The 24,333-nt window shown below is 41.8% G+C and overlaps 1 protein-coding gene across 1 annotated transcript in view; it reads left to right on the plus strand.

The window, feature by feature from the left end:
• The window catches only part of GRIN3A (glutamate ionotropic receptor NMDA type subunit 3A), a 132,762-nt gene extending 118,994 nt beyond the window's left edge, over positions 1 to 13,768 (plus strand). The window contains exons 7-9 of the mRNA XM_019490756.2: positions 1,885 to 2,049; positions 8,488 to 8,561; positions 13,082 to 13,768. Of these exons, the coding sequence (XP_019346301.2) occupies positions 1,885 to 2,049; positions 8,488 to 8,561; positions 13,082 to 13,418 (576 nt within the window). The 3' untranslated portion in view covers positions 13,419 to 13,768. The remainder of the gene's footprint in view (positions 1 to 1,884; positions 2,050 to 8,487; positions 8,562 to 13,081) is intronic.
• Positions 13,769 to 24,333: the final 10,565 nt, after the last annotated feature.

Here is a 24,333-nt window from a genome sequence, read left to right on the forward strand (position 1 = left end):
CAGACATTTCCATGGGAAATGATAAAAGTTTGTAAAGAGGACAAATTCTACATTATTCAAACGAGGAGCATTCATAAATGTCTATTAGGGCAAATTTCACCTCTTCAAATTGACTCATTTATCCACAGAATGGCTCAGCTGGATATTCTGTACACTGCTTCCAAAGAGAACTTCCATTTACAATGGTAAAAGTTCCAGTTCCAGAACAATTACAGAAGGTGCATTAGCAAGTTGAGGCCAGCTTTTGTTTTCTGTTATCTTAATGTCATTTTGGAGTCTCTCCAGTAAAGTGAGTGATTGCAGTCACTCAAGGGAAACTTAGAAGAGAATCTTGTCGACAACAAGTCCCAAATGAAAGTCTGAGAGGAGAATTTTTGCTTTTGAGCTGAACTGATAGTGTTCTCCGTATTCAGTAAGTATTGTCTTTTGAAGGATCACTTCTATTCCCTAACATAGAACAGCAAGTGCTGATTTTACTCGCATGGTACAGTGTTCCTAGAAATTCTGCCCAGTAGCATATTGAACAAGTAGGTTGCTTTTGGCAGAGAACTCAGAAAAATTGATCACTCTCACTGCAGCATAACAGAGTTCACACATTTCCTTGTCACTGGAGCTTTGTATTTCTAGCACTCCACCCCAGCAGGGAAGACTATGCTGTTGCATATTTGAGACAAGGCTACTGCTGCTGCAACCCCTGTATATTCTTATATTTTGAAACATCAAATAGACAAAAAAAAAAAAGAAAGAAAGAAAAGATGTCACTGTGGAACACCGAGAGCAAGCTGCACAGGAAGACCGTATGACATTAGGCATCACTGGATATGGCACTAAGCCACTACTGTTTTGGGGATGTCACTACAACCCTAAAAGAACCTCCAGGAATGCGCCCAGTGTTTGGGTTTTCCTGGACTAGAGAAACTTTGTACATCGATACACTGACAGCAATGCAGAAACCTCTGCACTGACAAGGCCTAATAGAGAGGGGCAGAATATTCCTGACCCACCCCAGAATATCCATCAAGAAGCCAGATTTTTCTAATCTATATATTCCTGAAATCTATTTCCTGAGGAATGTATGTTTTAAATAATTGGGCACTGGAAATTAATTTTGTTCTTAAAAGTACTCCCCAGTCTGTAGGGAGTGATCTTTAAGAAATATTTAGATTTTTTTCTCTGTACAAAGTATAAAGTGAAGGAACCACATGTGTATTCAGTAAACAACGTACCTATCACATGGAAACCATAGCACACAGGGAGTGCTGCTATACTAGAAAACTCAGGCTATTCAAAGAACTGTTTTATTCCATTTCCTCTATATTACAGAAAGGGAAAGGGGAAAAAAAGAGACACTTAATTTTCCTTAACTACATTCAATTTTCAGTAAGTGTGGAATATTAATTTAGTGAAAAGACAGTGACATCTGCTTTGAAGCCGCCTTTTTTTTTTTTTTTTTTTTTTTTAACTTGGCCCTGGATGGAAATGCGCTGCACTACAAAGAAGTCAGTAGTGATCATTTTCCACTCGTGCCTTAGTCTACAAGCCATTGATTGTATTCAGTCAAATCACAGTCTTCCAAATGACAGCACAGAGTCCCTTGCTGCTGGACATTTCCATATTTTAAAATCTAGCTACACCAGCACAAGGATGGAAAACAGAAAAATCTCCAAGACCAATTCTTATTCACACTGAGACTCCTTTATACTACTCCGATTTGGTGAATGGCTTTAGAGTAATTAGGAACTTCATCATGAAAGACAAAGTCAGTCCACTATATACCTGTTAGGATTTCACCAATGCATGTTCATCAAGATCATGTTTTTAAAAAAATAAAAATAACATATATTAAGATACACTGAGCATGTATTTTACTTTTATTTTACACAGACCCTGCAAATGGGCATCAAGCACTTTTCTGGACTCTTTGTGATGTTATGCATTGGTTTTGGCTTGTCCATTCTCACCACCATTGGAGAACACATAGTATACAGACTGGTCCTACCACGAATCAAAAAGAAATCCAAGATGAAGTATTGGCTCCATACAAGCCAGGTATGTATTCTGGCAGCACAGTCATTCTATCATTTAATAGTACTGCTGTTCAGTAAAGGCCAAGTCAAGTCACTGGAAAGACTGCCTTCTTGGCTTCAGCAGCATTTGGGCCCAGCCTTAGAATATTTTTAGGATTATTACTATACTCCGTTCCAATTTATGTTAGTGAGAGTTTCACAAGTGACATCAATTGGAGCAGGAGTGAGCCTTCTCAAAACTCATTCCCCTTGTTATTCAATGTGTTGGCGCTTTTTCCTCAGAGCAGTAAGTCTTTCCTTAACAATCTGAAGAAGGAAGCTGACATTTAACTGGAACATTATTATGATGCAAAAAAGGAGAAATTTTCAAATAAACCCATGAGTAGGTTACATGGTTCTGGGGGGGACACAGGAGGTCTTGTGCTCACTTACACAAAGGCCCTTAGTAAAGTTTCTCAATTGCCATATTTGAATATGGTAAAGAGGGATAATAAGTGATACTGGAAGTAATACAATAACATTATTCCTATAGTTAATCATGGCCCACCTCATCTATTTGGGTAAGCCATGTTAAGATACATACACTGGGGCAATAATAATTGTGTCTGCTGGGGACTGTGTAGGTAAGAGTTTGGAAAGATGAGGTTTACTTAACACCGAAGAGAGAAACAAAGGGGACTTCACTGGGGACTTCAAATTATAAAGTAGATAATGCAAAACGAACACCACCCCCAATCCTTTTAAAAACAAAAAACAAAAACAAACACTTTGAATGCCTTTTATAACCCAAACACTTTGCAGCTATTCATGTGCTCTATGTATCACAGGACATTTTTTTCACAAGGTCTGTTGTGTCATTCTTATATTAGTTTTCCCCTAAATGGTGTTTGGGTTCTATTTCTCTTTGGGACTTTGTGCACCAAGGGCCATGAATAGACATTGCATTTGTCCTGGGAGACACCATTTCCTCCTGAGAGAAAGTGTGATCATTCAGACATCCATGTCTGTTGTCACAGAACAAACCCTCAAAAGGTTCATGGGATAAGATGAACTAACAGTTCATCTTGGGACATCACAAAGTCCATCTGAATAGTTGTTTGGGGACTGCATCATTGACTCAGTGGCAGAAAAGTGGCAGTGCATTCAAATGCTCACTAACCCCAATTATAAAGGCAATGTGTGTACAATAAAACCTTGCTAATTCAAAATGCAGCGGACCAAAAAATAGTGACTTTGAAATAAACACATTCTAATTATCCAAATTACAGTACTACAGCACACTGTATTTATTATACAAAATCACCGTACAGTACCTGTATAATCTGTCTCAGAGTTTCTTAAAGAAAAAGTATATTGTGATCTGCTTGACTATCTTCTTATATTGGTTATGGACAAATGCATTGATTTTTTTTCCCCACAGCTTTCATTAATCCCTCATCCATGGCAACAGCATTGTCATTCAGTATGGAATTGAGGACTGCAAGCACTGCACATGCATCCTTTCATGGCATGTGTGCTTGCTCCTCATTTTCTTCCAACTCTTTGTTTTCTTCTGTGTCTTCCTCCACGGGGATTTCTTGACTTGCTTTTTTACCACTTTCTTCTGCAAAAGTTAGCACCTTATTATCAACATTTAAAAACTCTTAGAAATCAGTGGGGCAGTCCATTTCTTCCTAAAGCTTAGCTCAGTTAGGATCATCTTAGAAGCATAGAAAATCAGGGTTGGAAGGGACCACAGGAGGTCATCTAGTCCAACCCTTGCTCAAAGCAGGACCATCCCCAACTATATCACCCCAGCCAAGGCTTTGTCTAGCCGGACCTTAAAAACCTCCAAGGATGGAGATCCCACAACTTCTCTCGGTAACATTTTCCAATGCTTTACTACCCCTCCAGTGAGAACGCTTTCCCTAATATCTAACCTAAACTTCTCTTGGTGCAACTCGAGACCACTGCTTCTTGTTCTGTCACCTGCCACCACTAAGAACTGTCTAGCTTCATCCTCTTTTGAACCACCTTTCAGGTAATTGAAGGCTGCTATTAAATCCCCTCTCAGTCTCCTCTTCTCCAGACTAAATGAGCACTTCCACATGTGCCCAATGCCTGCTTCAACACGTTCTAATTAAAGCACGTCAGAGCAGATTTGGTTAACTGAGTCTGCTGAAACATTCTAATCAAAATGCTCCAGCAGCCTCGGCATCATGTGTACTCAGCATCCCAGTATTTCAAAATGGCAGTGCGGGTGCTTTAACTAGCAATGTGAACGCTTTTGAACGAGCTTTAGTTAAAGCACCCTTACTGCCATTTTGAAGCTTGGAAAGCATCTCCCTTGAGACACTGCAGACATTTTAATCAGAGTAGCTCCTGAGAGTTGCTGTAATTAAAAATGCCTCATCCCCACCCCAGAGCACATGTAAAGACACCCAATAAGCCCAGTTCCCTCAGCCTCTCCTCATAAGTTGTGTGCTGCAGCCCCCTAATGATTTTCATTGCCTTCCACTGGACTCGCTCCAATTTTTCCACATCCTTTCTGTAGGGGGGGCGGGAGGCAAAACTGGATACAGTACCCGATGTGGCCTCACCAGTGCTGAATAGAGAGGAATAATCACTTCCCTTGATCTGCTGGCAGTCACTTCCCCTGATCTGTACTCCTACCGCTGCAGTCCAGTATGCAGGTAGCCTTCTTTGCAACAAGGGCATACTTCTGGCTCATATTCAGCTTACAGTCGCTCCCCAGCCTGTACTGGTACATGGGATTGTTCCATCCTAAGTGCAAGACTTCACACTTCTCCTTACTGACCCTAACAAGATTTTCTTTGTTTCAATCCTCCAATTTGTTGAGGTCTCTCTGAATCTTATTCCTACCCTTCTGCACATCTTTTCCCCAGGTTGGTGTCATCTGCAAACTTGTTGAAGGTGCACTCTATGCCATCAATCCACTTAGGACTTCTCCCAACCACCTTAAGTTTTCAAAGATGATGGCCAGTGGCTTTGCAATCACATTAGCCAACTCCCTCAGCACCCTCGGGTGCATCCCATCCTGCCCCATGGACTTGTAAATGTCCAGCTTTTCTAAATAGTCCCTAACCTGTTCTTTTGCCACTGTTGGCTGCTCCTCTCTTTCCCAAACCATGCTGCCAAATGCAGTAGTCTGGGAGCTGATCTTGCCTGTGAAGACCGAGGTGAAAAAAAGGTATTGAATGCTTCAGCCTTTTCCACTTCATCTGTCACTAGGTTGCCTTCCCTATTTACTAAGGGACCCAATGCTTTCCCTGATCTTCCTTGTGTTGGTGACATATTTCTGGAAACCCTTCTTGTTACCCTTTGCATCCTTTGCTAGCTGTAACCCCAATTGCGCTTTGGCCTTCCTGACTTCATCCCTGCATGCCTAAGCAATGCTCTTATATTCCTCCCTAGTCATTTGTCCATGTTTCCACTTTTTGTAAGCTTCCTTTTTTGTGTTTTAGCTAACTGAAGAGTTCCCTGCTAAGCCAAGCTGGTCTTCTGCCATATTTGCTAGTTTTACTGTGCCCCCAGTAAGGTTTCTTTAAAGTACATCTAATTCTTCTGGACTCCTTTCCTCCCTCAGACTGGCCTCCCATGGGATTCTGCCCATCAGTTCTGTAGGCAGTGAGTCCAAGTCTGCTTTTCTGAAGTTCAAGGTCCTTAGTCTGCTGCTCTCCTTCCTTCCTTCCCTCAGGATCCTTAACCCAATCATCCTATGGTCACTGCTGCCCAAGTTGCCATCCACTACTACTTTCCCCACCAATTCTTCCCTGTTTGTGAGCAGCAGGCCAATCACATCTTGCTTAAACTCAATTTGTTTGCCAGCCTTGGTGCCAAACTCTCCCATTACAAAACAACTCGCGATGATGTGGCGTGGAACTTTATCCCATGCAATAATGACATTCCTCATAGCATCAAGAACGTTCCTTTTTTGTAGAACTGTTGCATTCCAGGAAACCCCCTGCAGCAGGTAACATGCTGGTTGTTTCTGGTATGCCGACTTAACGTGGTGTATTATTCCCTGATCTAGGGGCTGCATGTAGCTCATGGTGTTTGCTGAGAGAAAGAAAGATCACATGTGCTTCAGGCCTAGTCCTTCCCAATTGTAAGCTGAACAATTATCAATTAGTAGAAGCACATATCAATTTTGGCATGCTGTTCTTTGTTCAAATTGGAGTAGCCACTCTCAAAACAAGTTAATTGGTATCCATGCATTATTGTTGGCCCTGTATAGGCATGGCAGGTGTTTCACACGCTTCATACACCATTTCAAACTTCCCCTCTAGTAGTGGCTGTAGTTTCTCACTACCATCGACACTGAAGCAGAATAATACAGTAAACCTTTCTTTGTTTTTCTTCCCACTGTGACACATTTCTCCTTTAAATGCCACTGTGCTATCAGGCTGCAGGTTATAAAAAAGTACCATCTCATCAGCATTGAACGTGTTCTTTGGCTTGTATTTATCCAGAATTGGCTTCACGCCTCCATGCTTATTTTATGCAGCCATGGCATTGATGGAATATGCTTCGCTGAGTACAGAAAGCCTAAAGGTGTTGTGACAATGTTGGAATCTCTGGAGCCAAACTTTAAAACACTGAAACTTGGTTCCTAGCTTCAACGCAATGTTGTCTGCTTTCTCTTTAACTAGCAGCCCAGATATCAGAATAGTATTCACCTTATATCACAAAACCACTCAAATAGCTATTTTTCTAATTCTGAATTCTTTGTATCTCAGATTCTTTTCCTCGCCCCAGTTTTATGTCCTTCCATTACCATCTTCTCTATTGAATCCTGATTCTTCAAATAGGTTGAAAGTGTAGAAGGAGAAATGCCATAGTCTTTAGCAATTCCCATTTTGGATCTCCTCTCTCTTATCTACCTTGTATATCACTTTCAACTTTTGCAAAATTGTTAACTCATTATACTTCCTCTTGGTTGCCATGACACTCAGCCCTGCTGGACTTGCACACGACTGAGAGGTATGTACAGTTCTGGCAATGTAAAATTACCAACATGTTATTGAGTAGTAGTGGGGCTGTTGCTATGCACGGCCTACAAGGACTAGAAAAGGACACTGTCCCTGCACACTAATGTTGCAGTGTTATCTACATGGTATCACTGTACTGTATTTTGAAGTAAACAAACCAGTTTTTATGGGTTTATGGTCCAAAGGACCAAAAAATGGCTTTGAATTTGAAAGTAGCCATATTTCATATGATCCATATCGTAATACATGCAAAAATCTATCCTTTTGGCTGGGGAGTGACAATATTTTCAAGGTGAGGTAGCCAACACTTTGAACTATCCAATATTGAATTAATGAGATTTTACTATACATGCCAATCCCAGGACTTTTCTGTCCCAGGACACAGGTACAACTGATGCCAGGTGAAATGCAATGTCTGTTGCTAGTCAAAGACACATTCATGAAGCAACACTAGGAGCCACTGTGGAACTTCCCAAGCTGTTACTGTCATTCAAATGTATACCATCATGCATGCAGGCATGTAGGAGATAGAATGAGAGAGGAGACCAGCTGGTATAACCTTCACATGACATGACTGACCTCCATTGAATTATGCCCACTCCTAAGAGGATGACTGTGGACTTATATTCCACACATTGCTAGTCAGGGTAAAACCTTTTTGGGGCAGACTAGGTTTTGGCTGAGTACCGAGTCATTTCTGGAAGTTGTGAACCAAGAAGAACTATAGTATTTCTCTGTAGAGAGAGAAAGGATATTTTAAACATAATTTGTAGTAGAAATAGCCCCAGTTGAGTACTTTTGAGTTCTTGGAAAGTTAGATTCCACACTACACTGTAGCATGTTAAGGATATACAAGTATCCTTGGAAGCTTTTAAGAACAGGTTAGACAAATACTTGACTGAGATACTTTAGTTAGGGATGATCGTGCCTTAAGCCAGGCATTGAACTAAGTGACCTCCAGCCCTAATTTTCTATGATCTTGTATTTTGTTTTGGAATATCAGCTCTTAAGTTTTCTATACATACAAAAAATGTGAGCTCATTTTCTTGGTCATTCTTCTTGTGAAGCTGAGGGAAATCAGTTTTTTTTCTGTCTCCCTTTGATAGTACATAAAAGCAGCAGTCTTGCTGGTTAATAACTTCATAAAGGTACAAAAATTGCAGTTAAGAGATACCAAGAAAAAGAACCACAGGAAATCCATTCTTTCTTGAAATGTTATAGCAAAGTAAGAATTCATATTAAGGCCAAAAATAATGCCCCAAACCCCACTTTTCTCCAGATATAGTAGGAGACCTCCATCTCAGTAAATATGAGGTTAACATTTGTTTGTATCCCTGAATGGGTGGCAGGGTGGACGGGGGTAGAATGCTGTACCTGTATCCAGGCAGATCATATGCCAAGTTCATCCCAAGAAGAGGGGGGACTTCATTTGATTTGAACTGAAATTGCTCCAATTTGTTTTTCACTAGAGATTACATCGTGCGCTAAACAGTTCATTTATTGAAGAAAAACATGAGTCCAAGACAAAACGAGTAGAAGAGAGGTAAGAAGTTGCCTTACAGGCTTATCTTGAAATTAAATTTGTTCAGACTGGCTATTTAGTTATGAACCTAAAGATATTCCACAGAAGCTCAGAGAAAACTGTCACTTCCATGATTAGCCAATAATAGCACAGGCTCCATCTCTTCAGATGTGCAGAGAGAAGCAAAAATGAAATAGTTTTAATTTAATAAAGAGATATTTTTATTCATTAGCATTCTGTCCACACTAGAATTCATAAATCCAAAAAACCCAAATATCTTCCCAATACTCATTGCCTGCCCAACATTTTTATAAATGCTGACACTCCTTTTTATCCTCTGTTGCCTTTTTGCCAAGCATGGGGAATGTCCAGGCAGCATCCCAGACATGAGATGGCCAAACAGCATGTAGGGCAATCCGGTCTTCCAAGAAGGGTACCCTAATACTGAAATCCATTCTCCAGGCAACCATTTTGCCACAAGAATTGACTATAATTGGAGACCAACCCAAAAAGCAAACACCTTGTTTGTATGCCTCTCTATAAAACACCAAGTATCTTAAACAAAGTACAAACAAATTGAACCATAACTATAGTATGTCATCCTAAAACAGGATGCCGGCTCACATTAAGAAAGAACTTGGAAGGTTTCAATTGAGCATTGTTGCCATGGGTGGCAATGTTTTTGAAGTGGTACTGGTAGGAAGGAAGTCTGGATACAGTGTTGCTTCCCTATAGGTGACTAAAGATGGAGATCAGTCAAGGTAGCACTCTTGCAAGTTGCTGCCAAAAAATCTCTATGACTTGTATCCAAAAAAGGCCTTCTCTGCCGTCATGATGGAGACACAACCATGGATTTCATTTGGTTTATTAGTTTTGGTGTCATTGAATATGTACTTGAAAGTAGGCTTTTGGACAAATGGGTCATGTGAGGAAATGAAGGGTGACATTTGTACATATACAGGAGCATGAATGCTCATCCTTCCAGTGTTTATTCCACCTTCTCTGTCGCTTCCTAAGGAAGCTCAGATCATGCTCACATCCTTTCCCTTGCAGCTTCTTAAATTTGAAAGCACAAACATTTGAGGTGCAAAGAAACTTCTTTCAAAAGGTGACTGGTGCAGAAGTGTTCAGGCCCCTGAAGTGCCAGATTTCTTAAAAAGTGAAACCAAGAAACTAATGTAGAATGGCTTTTTAGTGCATCTGTGGGGGTCTCGTCACACGGGAAAGAACAGGGGAGCCATCTTTTTAGCTGCTGTTTAAAAAAAGGCTTCTAAAAATTGAGAGATAAAAGCAGAACACCACCCCAGAATAATGCAATTTGGGCAAGGCTTTCTGCTGATGAAGTGCAGAAAATGCATGCAGACACTCCATATACAGGTGGCTTAGAGATAAAAACCATGAAAATATGCTTAAAAAGGAGGGAGCGACGCAGAAGGGCAGTTTTGCAACCTCTGATTAGACAGGGTTGCTGCTATCAAGGTTCTAAACACTCTTGTTAAAAACATGACTTGAGCTGCAGTATGAACAGGACCCTGATGAATTCAGCTCAAGGCTTCTGGTAACCTACAACACACAACCATAATGAATACTAATATAGCAGGGGATGCACTGTGCTCTCAAATCAATTAAATATGACTTTTTTATTCCTCCTGGAGGCTGTTGTATTATAAATGGTGAGAAATGGGGAAGTAGAAATAATATAGCACAAGTTATTTCTGCCATTTCTCTAGAAGGATCCTTCAATACTTTCTTCAGTCAGAAGTTCCAGAAAGGCTCATTTAAGACGGTGCTTACATATCCACACAACCTCAACACCTAACGTGGAATGGGGTTCATTTATTTTATGATCCCCACCTACCTCTAACTCTGTATGCACATGTAATGGACAACATAAGCAAGTCTTTGAATAGTAGCTATCTCCATTCTCTTTGGACCTTCTACTACCACTACAAGCAGCAACAATGGGGGAGCTCTGTGAAGAGTCTTATGAGTTGGACTGTAGTGTCAGGGAGGGACAGATGGAGTCATTCTAATACTGGTCTTTAATAGCATTCTTAATACAGAGTAAGGCCCCTTCTTCCAAAGAAGGGTTTCTCATAAAAAGTGCATTATATCTGCCATGTGAGATCTGAACCATTTTGGGAACAAAGCATTTGGGTACAATGGACAGGTATTATGTTTGCACCAGGAAATATGCCCTTTTCCTGGCACAAAAAGTAAGCATACAAGTGTTCAAGTAGTTTCTGGCAGAAAAAACACTTGCGATTCCACTATAAACACTTAGCTATTTCAGCCAGGAACTATGTAGGAGTGTGACATCATGTGCCTCTATGGTTTCACATAGTGGGATGAGGGTCCCTAGGACTCCCAGTATCCCACAATCTTCTGCTTTCCATCTCCCTCTCCAAGGGAAAGCCAACTGAACCTTTCTGCTTCCACTTTACTATTTAAGTAGCGGGTGATAGTTTGTGCTCACCTCACTGCAGCTGCAACTCATTCTTAAGAATAATGGGACTTTTGATAATATAAAACTCCATAGAATCATTAAGGGCCAGTTCTACAGGAGTGTTTTTTTAGACCCCTCACTGCCTCTCCAGTTTGAAATCAGACAGGCACCCAAATCCTTCTGTAGATCCAGCATTTAGAGTTATCAAACCTTCCCTTTTTTCTATAGGTAGGTAAATAACTAAGACTTGCTACACGTCCCAAATGGCTTGTATAGGAGAGAAGATTAAGTGAAATTCAGAAGTCATAAGAGCTTTTATACAGCCATCTTGGGGAAAATAGTTAAGTATATCTGGTGCCAGTAATACAGATCATACATTTAACCATGGATATCGCACCCTTTGAAGAAGTAGGTCACACCTCAGTGAAAAGCTTTCTCCACTCTCTTTTCTGTAGTTAGATGACAAGAAAGCTGTTTAGTGCACTAATCTGAAAACACATGTGGTCCAAACCACTTCTTGCTATGCCTAAAGCTGCAAGATGTATTCCAAACACGACATGTTTTCCAGCATTCATTGGCATTTCTGAGTCCCCCTGCTGCTAACAGCCCATCATACCAGAGAGCTACAACATTTGTGAATTTAACAAAATAAGCACCTAAGATACAAGATTATCAAAGAGTGTTTCTACTCTGTTTAAATGCCAACTGGTCAACCGTACATACTAGATTCAAGGCAATTTACTTGAGTAGATGCAAGACTGAATGCACTTTTCATTTCTGTTTCTTACCATTACAAACTCCATGTAGGCCAAAATTGAGGTGCCTCTTCACTCCATTTTCCAGGCATCTAGAAAGAAGTAGCTTGATTATCAGTGATGCTCAGCCCCCGCAGTTTGCTTATAAGCTCTCAGGATCAAGCCCGTTGTTAGCTGTCTTTTTAGACATCTGTTCCTTTAATGGTGAGAGTCAGGAGCTGTTTGTACAAGTGCCAATAGAACCCAAACCCCCTAAGTGGCCTTCAGACCCGTCCCCACCAGAGAAAGGTTGAAATTGCTAGTGTGGTATTTCCTGCCAGCTGCTCTGGGCTCCCCTACAGTCCTTTGCTAGAACTGGCCTGAAATTTTCTGACAAAACTGATTTTGCACCAGAGGATTATCATTTACAGAAAATGTAATGTTTCGCAGAGAGAGGGAGTATTGACAAACTTTTTCAAACCTGGTAGGCTGCCGAAGCCTGCAGCTCCAGGGCAGGCAGATTAAGTAGACCATGCAACAGTTCTATGCTCTCTGCAGCCAAGCAGGGAACCCAAGAGTCCCTAGGAGTCTCAGTTCAAGGTGGGGATCTCAGGATTTCCAAGCCTGGTAGCCCCAGCTGGAGCCAGGTCTCTTCTGCTCTATAAGGGTGTCATACATCTGAGTGTCATCCTCCTGTTAGACTGCCCAGTTCCTACTTTTTGCCTGCACTGGCTGCAATCTGGCTTCTGTTGCTCCCTTCCCAGCCACTAGTCAGGACTCCTTGCCTTTCCAGTCCAGTCCCCACAACAGCTCTCTGTCTGAGCTAGACATATGTCTGGCTTATCATAGGGCTGGAGTAGAGGGAATAGCACTCAAAGTCTCCACCAATTTTAATCATCCCTCTGCTGGGAGAAATGGATAAAGAAACCCAAGCCCACCCCCTACCATCGGATGTATAGGCCACAGGCCACCTATTTAAAGCAAATCCACCCTTTGCTGTTTGCCCAGGTCAGTTCCTACCTCCCCTCTTCTTCTCTTTGAGACAGTTTGTTTCCTTCCTCTCTCATATTCTTCTTCCTATGGTAACCCTCCTGAAAATCATCCCCTCACAATCTTCCCTTCCTCCCCAAGCCTTGTGTTCTGGGATACACCCTTCTCAAGTCCCCATCTGCTGCAGTCTTGCAATTAGCCCCAGCTGAGGGAGGGAGCTAGTCTCCCAATTAACCCTTTATCAACCAGAACCCTTCCTGGAGTGTGAGGCTCCTATTCAAAATCCTTGGAGATGTCCCCCACACCTGGAAGTGCTATGTGAACACAGAAGAGTAAAATGATTTAATTTTAAATATCAATTCTTTGTGCAGGTCCAATGCAGGGAACAGTCAGCACTCAGTGTGGAATACAGCCAACCCCGGCAGTTGCCACCGGCAGAAATACATCTACACAGACGAAGGGCAAAATGAGGTGATAATCCGGCAGCACCAGGACATACCTCTGCCCCAGATGCGGAGAGAGACTCCGACTTGCCTGACTACCAATGGGAAAGCAGACTCCCTTAATATTGCTAGGACCTCAGTGATCCAAGAGCTCACAGAGTTGGAGAAGCAGATTCAAGTGATCAAACAGGAGCTGCAGCTAGCCATGAACAGGAAAAATGAGCTGGAAGAGTATCAGAGGACAAACAGGACTGCAGAGCCCTAGGCCCCCCCCAGGCTCCTTGTACAATTTACAATGCACTCTTGTAATGTCAGAAAAAGGCATGGAGATAAAGTGAGAGATATGTCCTCTGTCTTACTGCAAGGCAGAATGGCAGCAGCTGCGACAAAGACCTTGCTTCTGGCTCCTTGACCTTTCCAGAGGATGAAGTTCTCACTCTTTTTGTGAGCACTTGGCTGTTCTGAAAGGTGGCCTTGGACTTGAGAAACTGCGAGCGTCCAGACCACACCGCTCCCATCTCCTTCTCACAACACAAAAAACAAGTTTCCACTTTTTAGCCCTTTCTGTGCATTCATTAAAAAAAGAAAAGAAATCTACACTGATTGTCAGATGTGCGTCTCTTATTGGTATTATTTTGTTAATATAAACAACAATGGGTTCAAGGTCCATCCACCCCAGGGGTTCCCAACGTTTTGGCCCTGAAGGGCTACTTCAAAGGGTCAGTCCTGGGTGGCAGGCCACATCAAAGTGGTTCACAGGACCCTGACTCACCTAGGGTCTTACATTAGGTCTAAATTACATTTTGAAAATCTCACCTTTCATGTCTTAAAATTTCACAGCCTCCAATGCATTTTGAGGCCTCCTTTTCACATCAGTGAAAATCAGACCTGTAGTTGTAAAGGCATTTACTCCGAATGTATCTCTCCAATGCGATCTCTGAATGTCTCTCTTCAGTCTACTTGGATTGGAAACATAGGGGAAAGAAACATAAGCTGTTCAGCAGGGCAAGCAGATAGCACATCTACCTAAGTGACTGGCATTGCCCCACATTAATTTAAACAAGATTTCTATTAACCTTTAATCAAAGCCCCACCACACTTCATTGGAGATAAAAGGCAGGCAGAATATTTGTAATGTTTTATTCAATATTGTCAGTGGCACTCCAAGAACTAACATAGTATTTCCAGAACTGGAATTATCATTTTATCCTTCAACCTATAGCATTCAATCATTTTGCTGTAATTATAGAACTGACCTAAGTACACTTTTCAAAGCTTTCTTTGAATGACTGGTAGCATTTTGAGGGTAAAAAAAAAAATCCTAAGCGGGTACATTGATGGAACTCAACAGATATTCCTACAGTCAGCTGAACAACTGGATCTCACTATCTGATTATTATTTATCATTTATATTGGACCTGATCCTCCACTGTGTAGCCCAGTGATTCTCAACAAGGGTGCCACAGCACCCTGGGATGCCTTGAAATACTTTCAATGGTGCTGCAGGGTGCTACATAATGTTAGCACTGTTAGGTATGCAACCTTGATTTTCATGATAAAAGCAGAGATTTAAAATAGGAATTCATAGTGCTAGAAACCATCTGCCCTGTTCTGGTCTGTCTGAGTTCCTTGCAAGAGAAAAACTGCTCTATTATTTTTTCTGTAGCAAAAAAAAAAAAAAAATAGTGAAAATAAAGAGCCAGCATTTTCAGGGTGGGAAGCTTGAGACTAAAAAGGTTGAGAACCATTAGTGTAGCTAGTCACTCCTATACAAAAGGAAAGATGTTGACAGCTCAGAATGACACACAAACGCACACGGACACTCACACCGCCCAGGGTGAATGAATGGCCAGGATACACAGGCACAGAGAATCAGAGCTGTGAGCTGCAGTTACACAACAGGCTCTGCATAAGCAGACCTCTGCCTGCACAGATCTCTTTTTGATTATCATGGGGCTTGGGACATGTGCAGGGATAGTTCAGGATCCTGGCCATAGCAGTACTAAATACTCTTAAAACATGCCAGGGTGGGATTTTCAAAGTGCTCTGCATGATCTCATCTGGGCTTACTGAAACAAGAAGGGTAAAGCAGGCACTGGAGCAAAGCAAAGGAGATGAGGGATAGGGGAAGGGAAGAAATCTTACAAACCAAGTGACTGAGGTGCTCCTTACTATAGCTCATTGTGACTATGTTTTGAGGTATGAGAAATCACATTTTAAACAAATTATAATGGGTTTCCTCAAGTTCTTATCCCCTTGCCAAAATCTAGGTCATCTGGAATTGAAATGATACGAACAACCATGGCAAAATGAAAATGTTCTGATCCATAATGACAGAGAGTTTCTACCAGCAACCAGGCATATTTTACTGTAAGATCAACAGCAAACTCAAGTCTTAAGTAACTATACCCATTAATATGTGTTGGGACCATTTTTATGTTCAGAGCTGAAACCTCAGAAATGAAACACAGCTGCATTGACCGTGTCTGGGAGGCTGAAACTACAAGTCCACAGAGATTTGCATGGTTTCTGCTGACAAACATATCTTCTCACTTAAAACTCAGTGCAGATTTGCTAGTGGGTCCAATAGACCTCATCTAAGTGAACAGCAAAAGAATGCACAGTATTTAGAAGGAGTGGAGGGTCTATTAAGGCAAGTCTCAGAACTCAAGTACCAAAGGACTGCTGATTGTGAGGGGTGAACACAAGTAGTAGAGCTGGGTTGGGAAACTTATGCATGTACTACAACTTTTTAGGATCTGAACTTGAGGAGTTCAAAGCGAGTTCCAAGCCCCTCTCTTGTGTAAACAGGACTGCAGTTGGGATACCTCCATTGATTGCGACATTGGGATTATGGCATGGAGGCATGGCCTCTTCAATATACACACACACATGCTAAAAGACTATTTATTTGAATAACTTTTTATCTTAGTGCAAGTAAGCCTGGTCACATATTCACATTGCACTCTCATCAATCCAACAGCCAGTTCCTGTTGAGGAGTTCTTCCATTAGTCCCTTGCTAGACATATACGGTATGTAGTTAAAATGAGTACTGCAGCATTTGCTATCAGTTAACACAAGAGCAAGCTTAAAAAATGGCATTTGTGTCCTGCAGGAAATCCCCAAGATTTGAAATTTGTTTTTATGCTGAACTGGAACAAAAAATGGCAATCTCAGAACTTTTCACAAAACAAAATATTCCAAAATTGGTGGTGGAGGAGTAGAAGTTGGTGGGGGAGGGGGTTCTTTTTGACTTAACTGCTTCAATATGTTAGTTACTTTGGAAAAAAAAGGCAAAATGGTAATGTTGACATGAAACTTCTCCAAGATTTCCCACGCTAGAAACATTCTTCAAGTCAGGATGTCCTTGCAAAACGTTTTGTTTTAATGGAATCAGCATTTTCTGATTGGTAACTATCACATTAGAACATTTATGGCTAGCTATCATTAACATCTTATTTTCACTAAATGACATTTGGCATGCATTTCTTGGGGGGGAAGGGGGGGTTCTTTTATGTCTCAGCAATACAGCATAAATTTCTGCTCTGCAAATATGTCCAACTCAGGTACATGCATGTGTGTCTGGTGTAAGTACACATCATCCCTGCATTTCCCCACCTCATAAATACCCTCTAACCCTTGATAATAGTAACACTTTGGATTACTATCTATTTTAAAAAAGACCCTTCAGGTCAGAGCCATGCAAGTGGACCCCCGAGGCAGCCTTGCAGTCCTTGCCAGGATTGGAAACCACCCTTTTCACCACGTATGCTAAAATGTAGTGTTTGCCTGTCAGTTAGTCAGATCAGACACCACTCAATTTGTCTCTCCAGTTCTCTCAAACAATGCTGAGGATCTGGGGTTGCAGCACTGCAGAGTAGGGATGGTGGGAAAGTGTCTACTTTCCACCAAAAAAATTACATTTTTCATTAAAAAAGAACACCTGTAACCTGATAAAAAATTGTCCAAGACCTGAAAAAATTCTATAGAAAAAAGCTGCCTGGTGGGAGTTGCAGCTTGGTTGGCTCACATGCCCATTCTTTCCTAAGACCAGATTCCCCGGCCAGGCTGTATCTCCCATGATGGGCTGTGGCCAGTGGACTACAGCAGCCCAGCACCAGTGCATCCTGGGAGATGATGTTGTACCAGGGAGCCTAGCCTATGGAGGAAATTGGGAGCATGGGGTACCCAAACCACAAACCTCCTGAGAGGTGGTGGCTTGGCATCTTCCCACTTGACCAATCCAGACAGTGCAGAGCTGAGCCATGGGACAGAAAAGAATAATCTTTAGTAGCTTCATAGATTTTTAGGGTCAGAAAGGACCTCAGCAGATCAGAGTCCAAACCCCTGCCCTGGGCAGGAAAGAGAGCTGGGATTAAATGACCCCAGCCAGATCGCTATCCAGCCTTCTCTTAAAGACCCCCAGGATAGGGGAAGAGCACCATCTGCCTTGGAAACTCATTCCAGTTGTATTGTCCTGACACGGTCATTACCCCTTTTTTCTCTAGCCTTAGGAGAGCTAAGGATCAGCCTGTAACTTTTAGAGCCATGGGAGAAAATTTTCAAAATGCCTAAGTTACTGAGGAGCTTAAGGTTCACTGAAAATCAATGAGAATCAGGTTCTAAGAAAAAGCCAGATTTTTTTTAAGGTATTTAGGCCTCCAACTCCCACTCCTTCCAATGGGACTGAAATACCTACATACCTTCTGAAGCCTGGACTTCAAGTGCTTTAAAAAAAACCTATTACCCACCATCTGGTTCCCAGGCTGCTCTGGGATAGTATGACTGCATAATACACCAAGCTCGGGGCTTGTGGCAGAGCAGTAGTCCAGCTCTAAAACAGTCAGAAGGGTCAACCGTTTTGGCAAGTGTGCCACAAATTAGCCCCACTCTCCATTAGACCCACTCTGATCCCTGTCCCTTACACAGTCTGCTGCTGTTTTCACACGGGTTGGGTAACCTGCGGCATGGGTGCCACAAGTGGCACAGCCAGCCGCTGTGTGGCTTGTGGCAGACTGGGGAGAGGATGGGCAGCACAGCAGGAGACAAGGCAGGGAGCAGAGGGCTCGTCTACATGTGATGCTGCTTCACCATAGCAACGCACTGCAGCAACGTAGCATCGCAAAAGCTGTGATGCTGCCATTATGTCACTGTAGCAACGCACTCCCTTAATATAGTGTGTTGTTGTGGCGACATAGCAGTGAAAAACAACCATGCACCACCAGCATGACGCAGTATGGGCTGTTACTGTGCCGTCATTTGGTACTTCCAAAAGGAAGTATTAAATGGCAGCACAGTAACAACAGCACCACAGGGGCACGTGTAGATGCGCCCAGTAAGCAGAAAATGGATCAGGTAGGTAGCACAGGCAAGCAACAGGAAGCAGAACAGAAGCTTGGGCAGGGAGCCCAGGACAGGGAGCAGAAAGCTGAGCAGCAACCTGGGTAAAGGGAAGGGATCGGTGTGGCACTCAGGGAGAGTATGGGGCTGATTTGTGGCATGCTTGGCAAAAAGGCTGGCCCCCACTGAGCTAGACTGAGTGCTCAAGGGTATTAGCATCAGAAGCATGACCTTTAAGCTGAGATCTGCACTACGGGTACACGCAAAAGCATATGGTGGGATATAGAAAGGGAGCATGCTGGAGTTGCTTTAGTCTAACCCAGCAGAGGATAAGGGAGCAGGAGTGACAAGGAATTAAAACTTTGAATGAAGCCTTTCTTCTAATGCTTTCTGCTGAAAGACTGATATATGCCTCCTTGCACTGTGGTTTACTGAATGATCATACCAGAAATGGGAGAAATGGAAGTGTATTCTACAAACAAGTATACAAATCTAGGACTTGCTGTAACAGAGCAGACCAGAGGCCTGTCTGCTCTAGCACACTGCCTCTGCTAATGGCCAGTACTGGATAGTTAATGAAAAGGCACACTAAAACCTTTCTAATGCAACTAATTATGCAATATTTTTTTATATGGGAGAAGGATAGGAGTCCCTCCTGAGTGGCTATCAACATATGCTCTGAAGCATTACAATTCTTAGTCCCTGTTATCTGAGCTGGCATTACTTGCATATGACTACTTTTATCCCTACATAAAATTATGGAAGTACAACCAGGTTAGACTGAATATGCTGAAAGACTGGAGAATCCCAAGTCATTCTGACTAGTATTCAAATACAAGACCTCAGAAACCAGGTAAGTGACAAGACTTTGTTCAGCCCCATCTCAGAGCTGAGTTGATGGCTGGAAATAATGGGAAGGATAGAAATGGTTAAATATATATCTTTAAATCTCTTTAGGCTAATTGTTTCCATAATATTCGTGTGGTAGCAAGTTCCACAAGTAAAAAAAAAAAAAAATGTAAGTCAAAATAAAAGCCCCTCATTTTCTAACAGATCAGCTTAGTTAGGCTACACCATCCCACCCAGACAGAATTCCTCCTGCTGTTAATGGACAAAACATCTGACAAAATAGACTGTTGCCAAAAAAACCTTATGTTTTTTTAACCAGTTAATCTTTGAAGTGCCATCTGGCCTATATATGGGAGCACCATACATACAGGGAGAGAAAAAACAAGAGAGGGAAGATCCAATCTGTGGGTCTTAGCATAGGGTTGTTCAGCTGATTTGGGGAGTGAGAGGAGGGGGAGCATTATGGCAACAACTCTGTGAAGACAGAACTCACACAAAGAGCTTAATGGTCTTTGTGGACACTGTGGAGGCAGCCGTCGAAATAATGGCTGCAACTATTCTGGTAAAAGCAGATTTTTTCATCCAAGAAAGTCTAGTATGAGAGAGTATGATTTCTCTACTCCTAATTCCTGTGCTGTCATTGGCTCATTCTGTAACACTGGCTAAATCACAGTCTCTGAGCGTCAATCTCCCCTGTATCTATAATGACAATTCATAGGTGTGTTGGAAGGATTCAGCACTGGGCTTTTGCAATGTACTTTAAAGACAAAAAACTCAGCTTAGCACTAAGCACAACCCACAAAGCAGATCTTTGTTAATTTGTTTAATAAAGCTCAATTTGGATGAAATGCATTTATTAATTTAAATGTATTGTTATTTATCATGCAAAGTTTAGTCTTTTCCAGCTTCCGCAAGGCCCTGCAGATAACCAGTATATGCAACTTTGGGTAAGAAGGCAAGGGCCAATGGGAAGAAAGCCAAAGGATAAATATCTTCCTGGAAAACAGGAATAGGCTGAAAACATAGTAGTGTCCTTAGGATTATCTTATCTTTGTATAGTAAAAGGGAATTAAAGGACAGGACAAGCCAGTTCAAGTACTCTTCTGGCTGAATATATCACAATAGCAGAATGACTTTGAATAACAGCATTAGCTGAAAGCAGTTGGTTTTTAATCCCAATTATAAATGCACAAGGATGATGTTCCTGTTCTCCAACTTGGCACTGGTGGCTCTTAAGGATCTGCTGTCCAGGGAGGCATACCCAGTGACCAGCCCCTGCCATCTTAGGGTTTTAAGTGTACAATTTTCCACTGGCTCATACAACAGAACAGCCTGATTAGGATGGAAGGAGAGTGCCAATGACTTTACACATGGAACAGAACCCATGCAATCATGTCACACCTTTCAATATTACTCCACATAAATATATTTCAAAATGTCCTGGGGTCTGCTCATGTCATACATTTTGGGGCCTCTAAGCAGCCTGTAAATACAGTATCATTACTCCACTTTCCACATTACTTCATGTACAAAGCCCTGTAAATAACTATGATTTTTAACATTTTCTAATAATGTTTTAAATCAGTTATAGCACAGGTTTTCAAAGATTGGGTCCTGTTAATAACGTTTGTTCTTTTGAAAAACCCAACTACTCAAGTTGAATGCTAAAACAGGAGCAGAGCTCCTTTGAAAATCTGGCCTTACATTGCTAGGTCTTGACGAGAGATTGTTCTTTTCCATCAAACTACTGTAACTCACTCACTGAATTTAGATGGATTTTCTCCAAGGAATGCCTGTCTCTTTTCTCACCCATCAAAAAAATATCTGCAGTCATAGTGATTAGCTCTCTTATCTACTCCATTCATTCCAGCAATCCAGTATTTCTCTCCTTTTCTCCTTATCAGAAAATGTTCGCCATAGCAGCCCGCATGACTAGTTTTCTCTTCATGTACCTCAGCTGGGACTCAAGGCTGGATCCAGACCGTGAAACTTCTCAGAGGCTGGATACAGTCCAGGGCATGGGAGTGGGTACTTCGGCCAGTGGGATGGTGGTAAATTCAGTGGCAGTGCCAAAGGGCCTGAGAGCAATGAGAGGTCCAGCAGCAGCCCAGCAGTGGTAGTGGAGTGGATCTTGGGGCAGCAGCTACAGCAAGCCAAGCTCAGCACATGGCCATGGCCAGTAGAACCAAAGTAGGACCAAAGGTATTAATATCTTCATTAATGATTTGGACAATGGGGATAGAGCACATGCTTAGTAAATTTATAGGTGACTTCAAGTTGTGAGGCGTTGCAGGCACTTGGGAGGGTAGGGCTAGGATCCAGAATAACCTGAACTGGAAAAAATGGTCTTTGATCAATCAGATGAGATGCAACAACGACAAGTGTGAAGTCCTGCACTGGGGATAGAGTAATTGCATGCACAAATAGACTGGGGAATGACTAGCTTTGCTGCAGTATTGCAGAGAAGGCACTAGGGGTCACAGTAGACCATTAACTGAATATGAGCCAACAGCATGCTTCTGTTGTGTTAACAGATGTCACTTGCAAATCAAGGAAAGTAATTCTTCTGCTTTATTCAGCACTGGTGAGTACCTGGAGTACTATGTCCAGTTTTGGGCCCTATAGTTCAAGAAGAATGTGAATAGTTTGGAAAGAGCCCAGCATACAGCAACGACAATGATTAGGTGCCTGGGAAGCAAGGTACAGTATATAAGGAAAGGCTGAAAGAACTAGGGTTATTTAGTCTGAGAAAGAGAAAGCTGGGTGGGGGGGGATTTGATAACAGACTTCAAACACCTGCAGGACAATTACAGACAGGCTGGATATGGGTTTTCCTCTTAGTACCATCCCCTACAGCCACAGAGAAGTGGCCTCGGGCTGCAGCAGGGGAAATTTAAGTTGAAGATCAGGAGGAACTTTTTGACTATGAGGGTAGTCAAGCATTGAAAGAGGTTACCTACAGAAACCGTGGAATCTCCATCCTTAAACATTTTCTTGAACAGGCTAGACAGACACAGATGCAGCCTTGCATAGGGGGCAACACGAGATGAGCTTATCAAGTCCCTTCCAGCCCAACCTCCCTATGAATCTTACTTGGCTCAGAGCAGGCTTGGCACCAGAGGCCACCAAGAATTAACTCCTTGAGGCATCACAACAGCATTTCAGAATAAAAAATATTGGTTTTCTGTCACAAAATGTGGATGTTCAGCAAAACCTTTTTTTTTCCCCTCAGGGAAAGCAGGCTATTTTAAGGAAAAAGTGTTTCATCAAAAACCAATGTTCTATTGCAAAATGGTTTAAATGAAAATTTTTCATTTCCCCCCGAGAAGCAATAGGACTCCTGCCAACCAGCCAGATTCCATATTTTTCATATGCACACACTTGTGGTCATGTGTTTTCCCCATCACGCTTGCCCTTATCTGCCTGAATTGTTCACTGCAGTCTAACTTTTCAAGTCTGCTTAAACTGGCCAAAAATCATGACTGTGTACCAAAATAAGAGCCCCTTTCTTATGTGATATATGCTCATTTTAAAGTCTAGATCTTACTCTACCCATTAGATACTTAAGTGAATTTGGTTGCCCAAAAATGACCTTATTCCATGCTGGAATCCCTGAAAAATTATTAAAGCCAATAATCCCTCCTGTTTCCTGCTGTTTGTGACTACATCTTAAAATGACTGTTTACAAAAATAGGCACATTCACACTTCTCAGGGATTTGAACAAGATGGAATAGCAATACAGCTAATAAGTGGAATACAATCTAGCCCTAAATCTTTTAACTGTATTTGCATGCTTGTGGATTCTTCTGTACATCATTCATCAACAAAATTGTCAGCTAGATTGTCTGCAAATGCTTCTTTCATTAGTACTGATCTAAAGAAAACGTGGCTTTTGGGTCACAATTCAGGTTGAGTTTGCAGAGCTGACTCTTACAAGCATCATCAGAAAGTCTAATCACAGCAAACTTGATACACAAGGTGCAGCACAACTAAATATAGAGCTCCATGGTGACATTTTCAGTCACTTTTGTAACTTTAACATTTATTTGTGCCAAAACTCTGCTTCAAGACTCAAATCCACCTAAGGAGGATTTTTTTCAACCAATTAATTTTTTTTTTACTATCCACCAAGCAAAGGAGGAAGCAAATTTCCAAGCTATGAGTGTGAAACAAAAACACCCAGTTTCAAATACCCTGCTTTGCTGCTCCCTTATCAAACGAAGACCAAAACCTCCCAGTACATGCGTCATAGAATCCTGCCTTATAACTTGTGCAACTAAATACACTTTTTTAAAAGAATTATGAATTGACAAAGGACATTGTGAAAGGCCTGTGGACTTTTATTCCTTAGGATATCAGTTCAAATCCAATTTACCCTGGTTGTGACAACAGGTTTGTTGTTAATGACTAAGGGGAGTTTTCTTTGCATATAGGTTAGTTGTGTGTAGGTTAGATATTCAACCTTGACCTCCTTCTTAAAGTACAGCTAGTTAATAAATACTATATTCCAATAATTTACATGTCTTTAGCATCTCAACTAGCATTAATGAATTAATCCTCATAATCCTTTTGACAATAAGGAAGAAAAATGTCCCCATCTTTCCAGTGGGGAAACTGAGACACTGAAAGGTTATAAATTGCTTAAACTCACGCGTGCAGGCTGTGGTGAGATGGAAACAATGCACTTTTCTAATCACAGGATAGTCTAGGGGAGGGAGGATAGCCTAAGGGGGAAAGGCTGGGTTTGCAATTAGAACAGTGGGTTTCCATCTCATTGCAACCTGCATGAAAGTGTTTAAATAGTTTACAACCTTTCAGTGTCTCAGTTTCCCCACTGGAAGGGCAGGGACACTTTTCTTTCTTATCACCAAAAAAGTGATGAAGTTTAATTCATGAACATTAGTAAAGAGATGTGGAATGAATGGTGCTAGAGCAGTGGTTCCCAACCTTTTTTTTTCCATGCCCCACCACTGGGAGCAGAGTGCAGTG

This window comes from Alligator mississippiensis, chromosome 3 (genome assembly GCF_030867095.1).
Source record: "Alligator mississippiensis isolate rAllMis1 chromosome 3, rAllMis1, whole genome shotgun sequence".
In the NCBI taxonomy this organism is placed as follows: domain Eukaryota; kingdom Metazoa; phylum Chordata; order Crocodylia; family Alligatoridae; genus Alligator; species Alligator mississippiensis.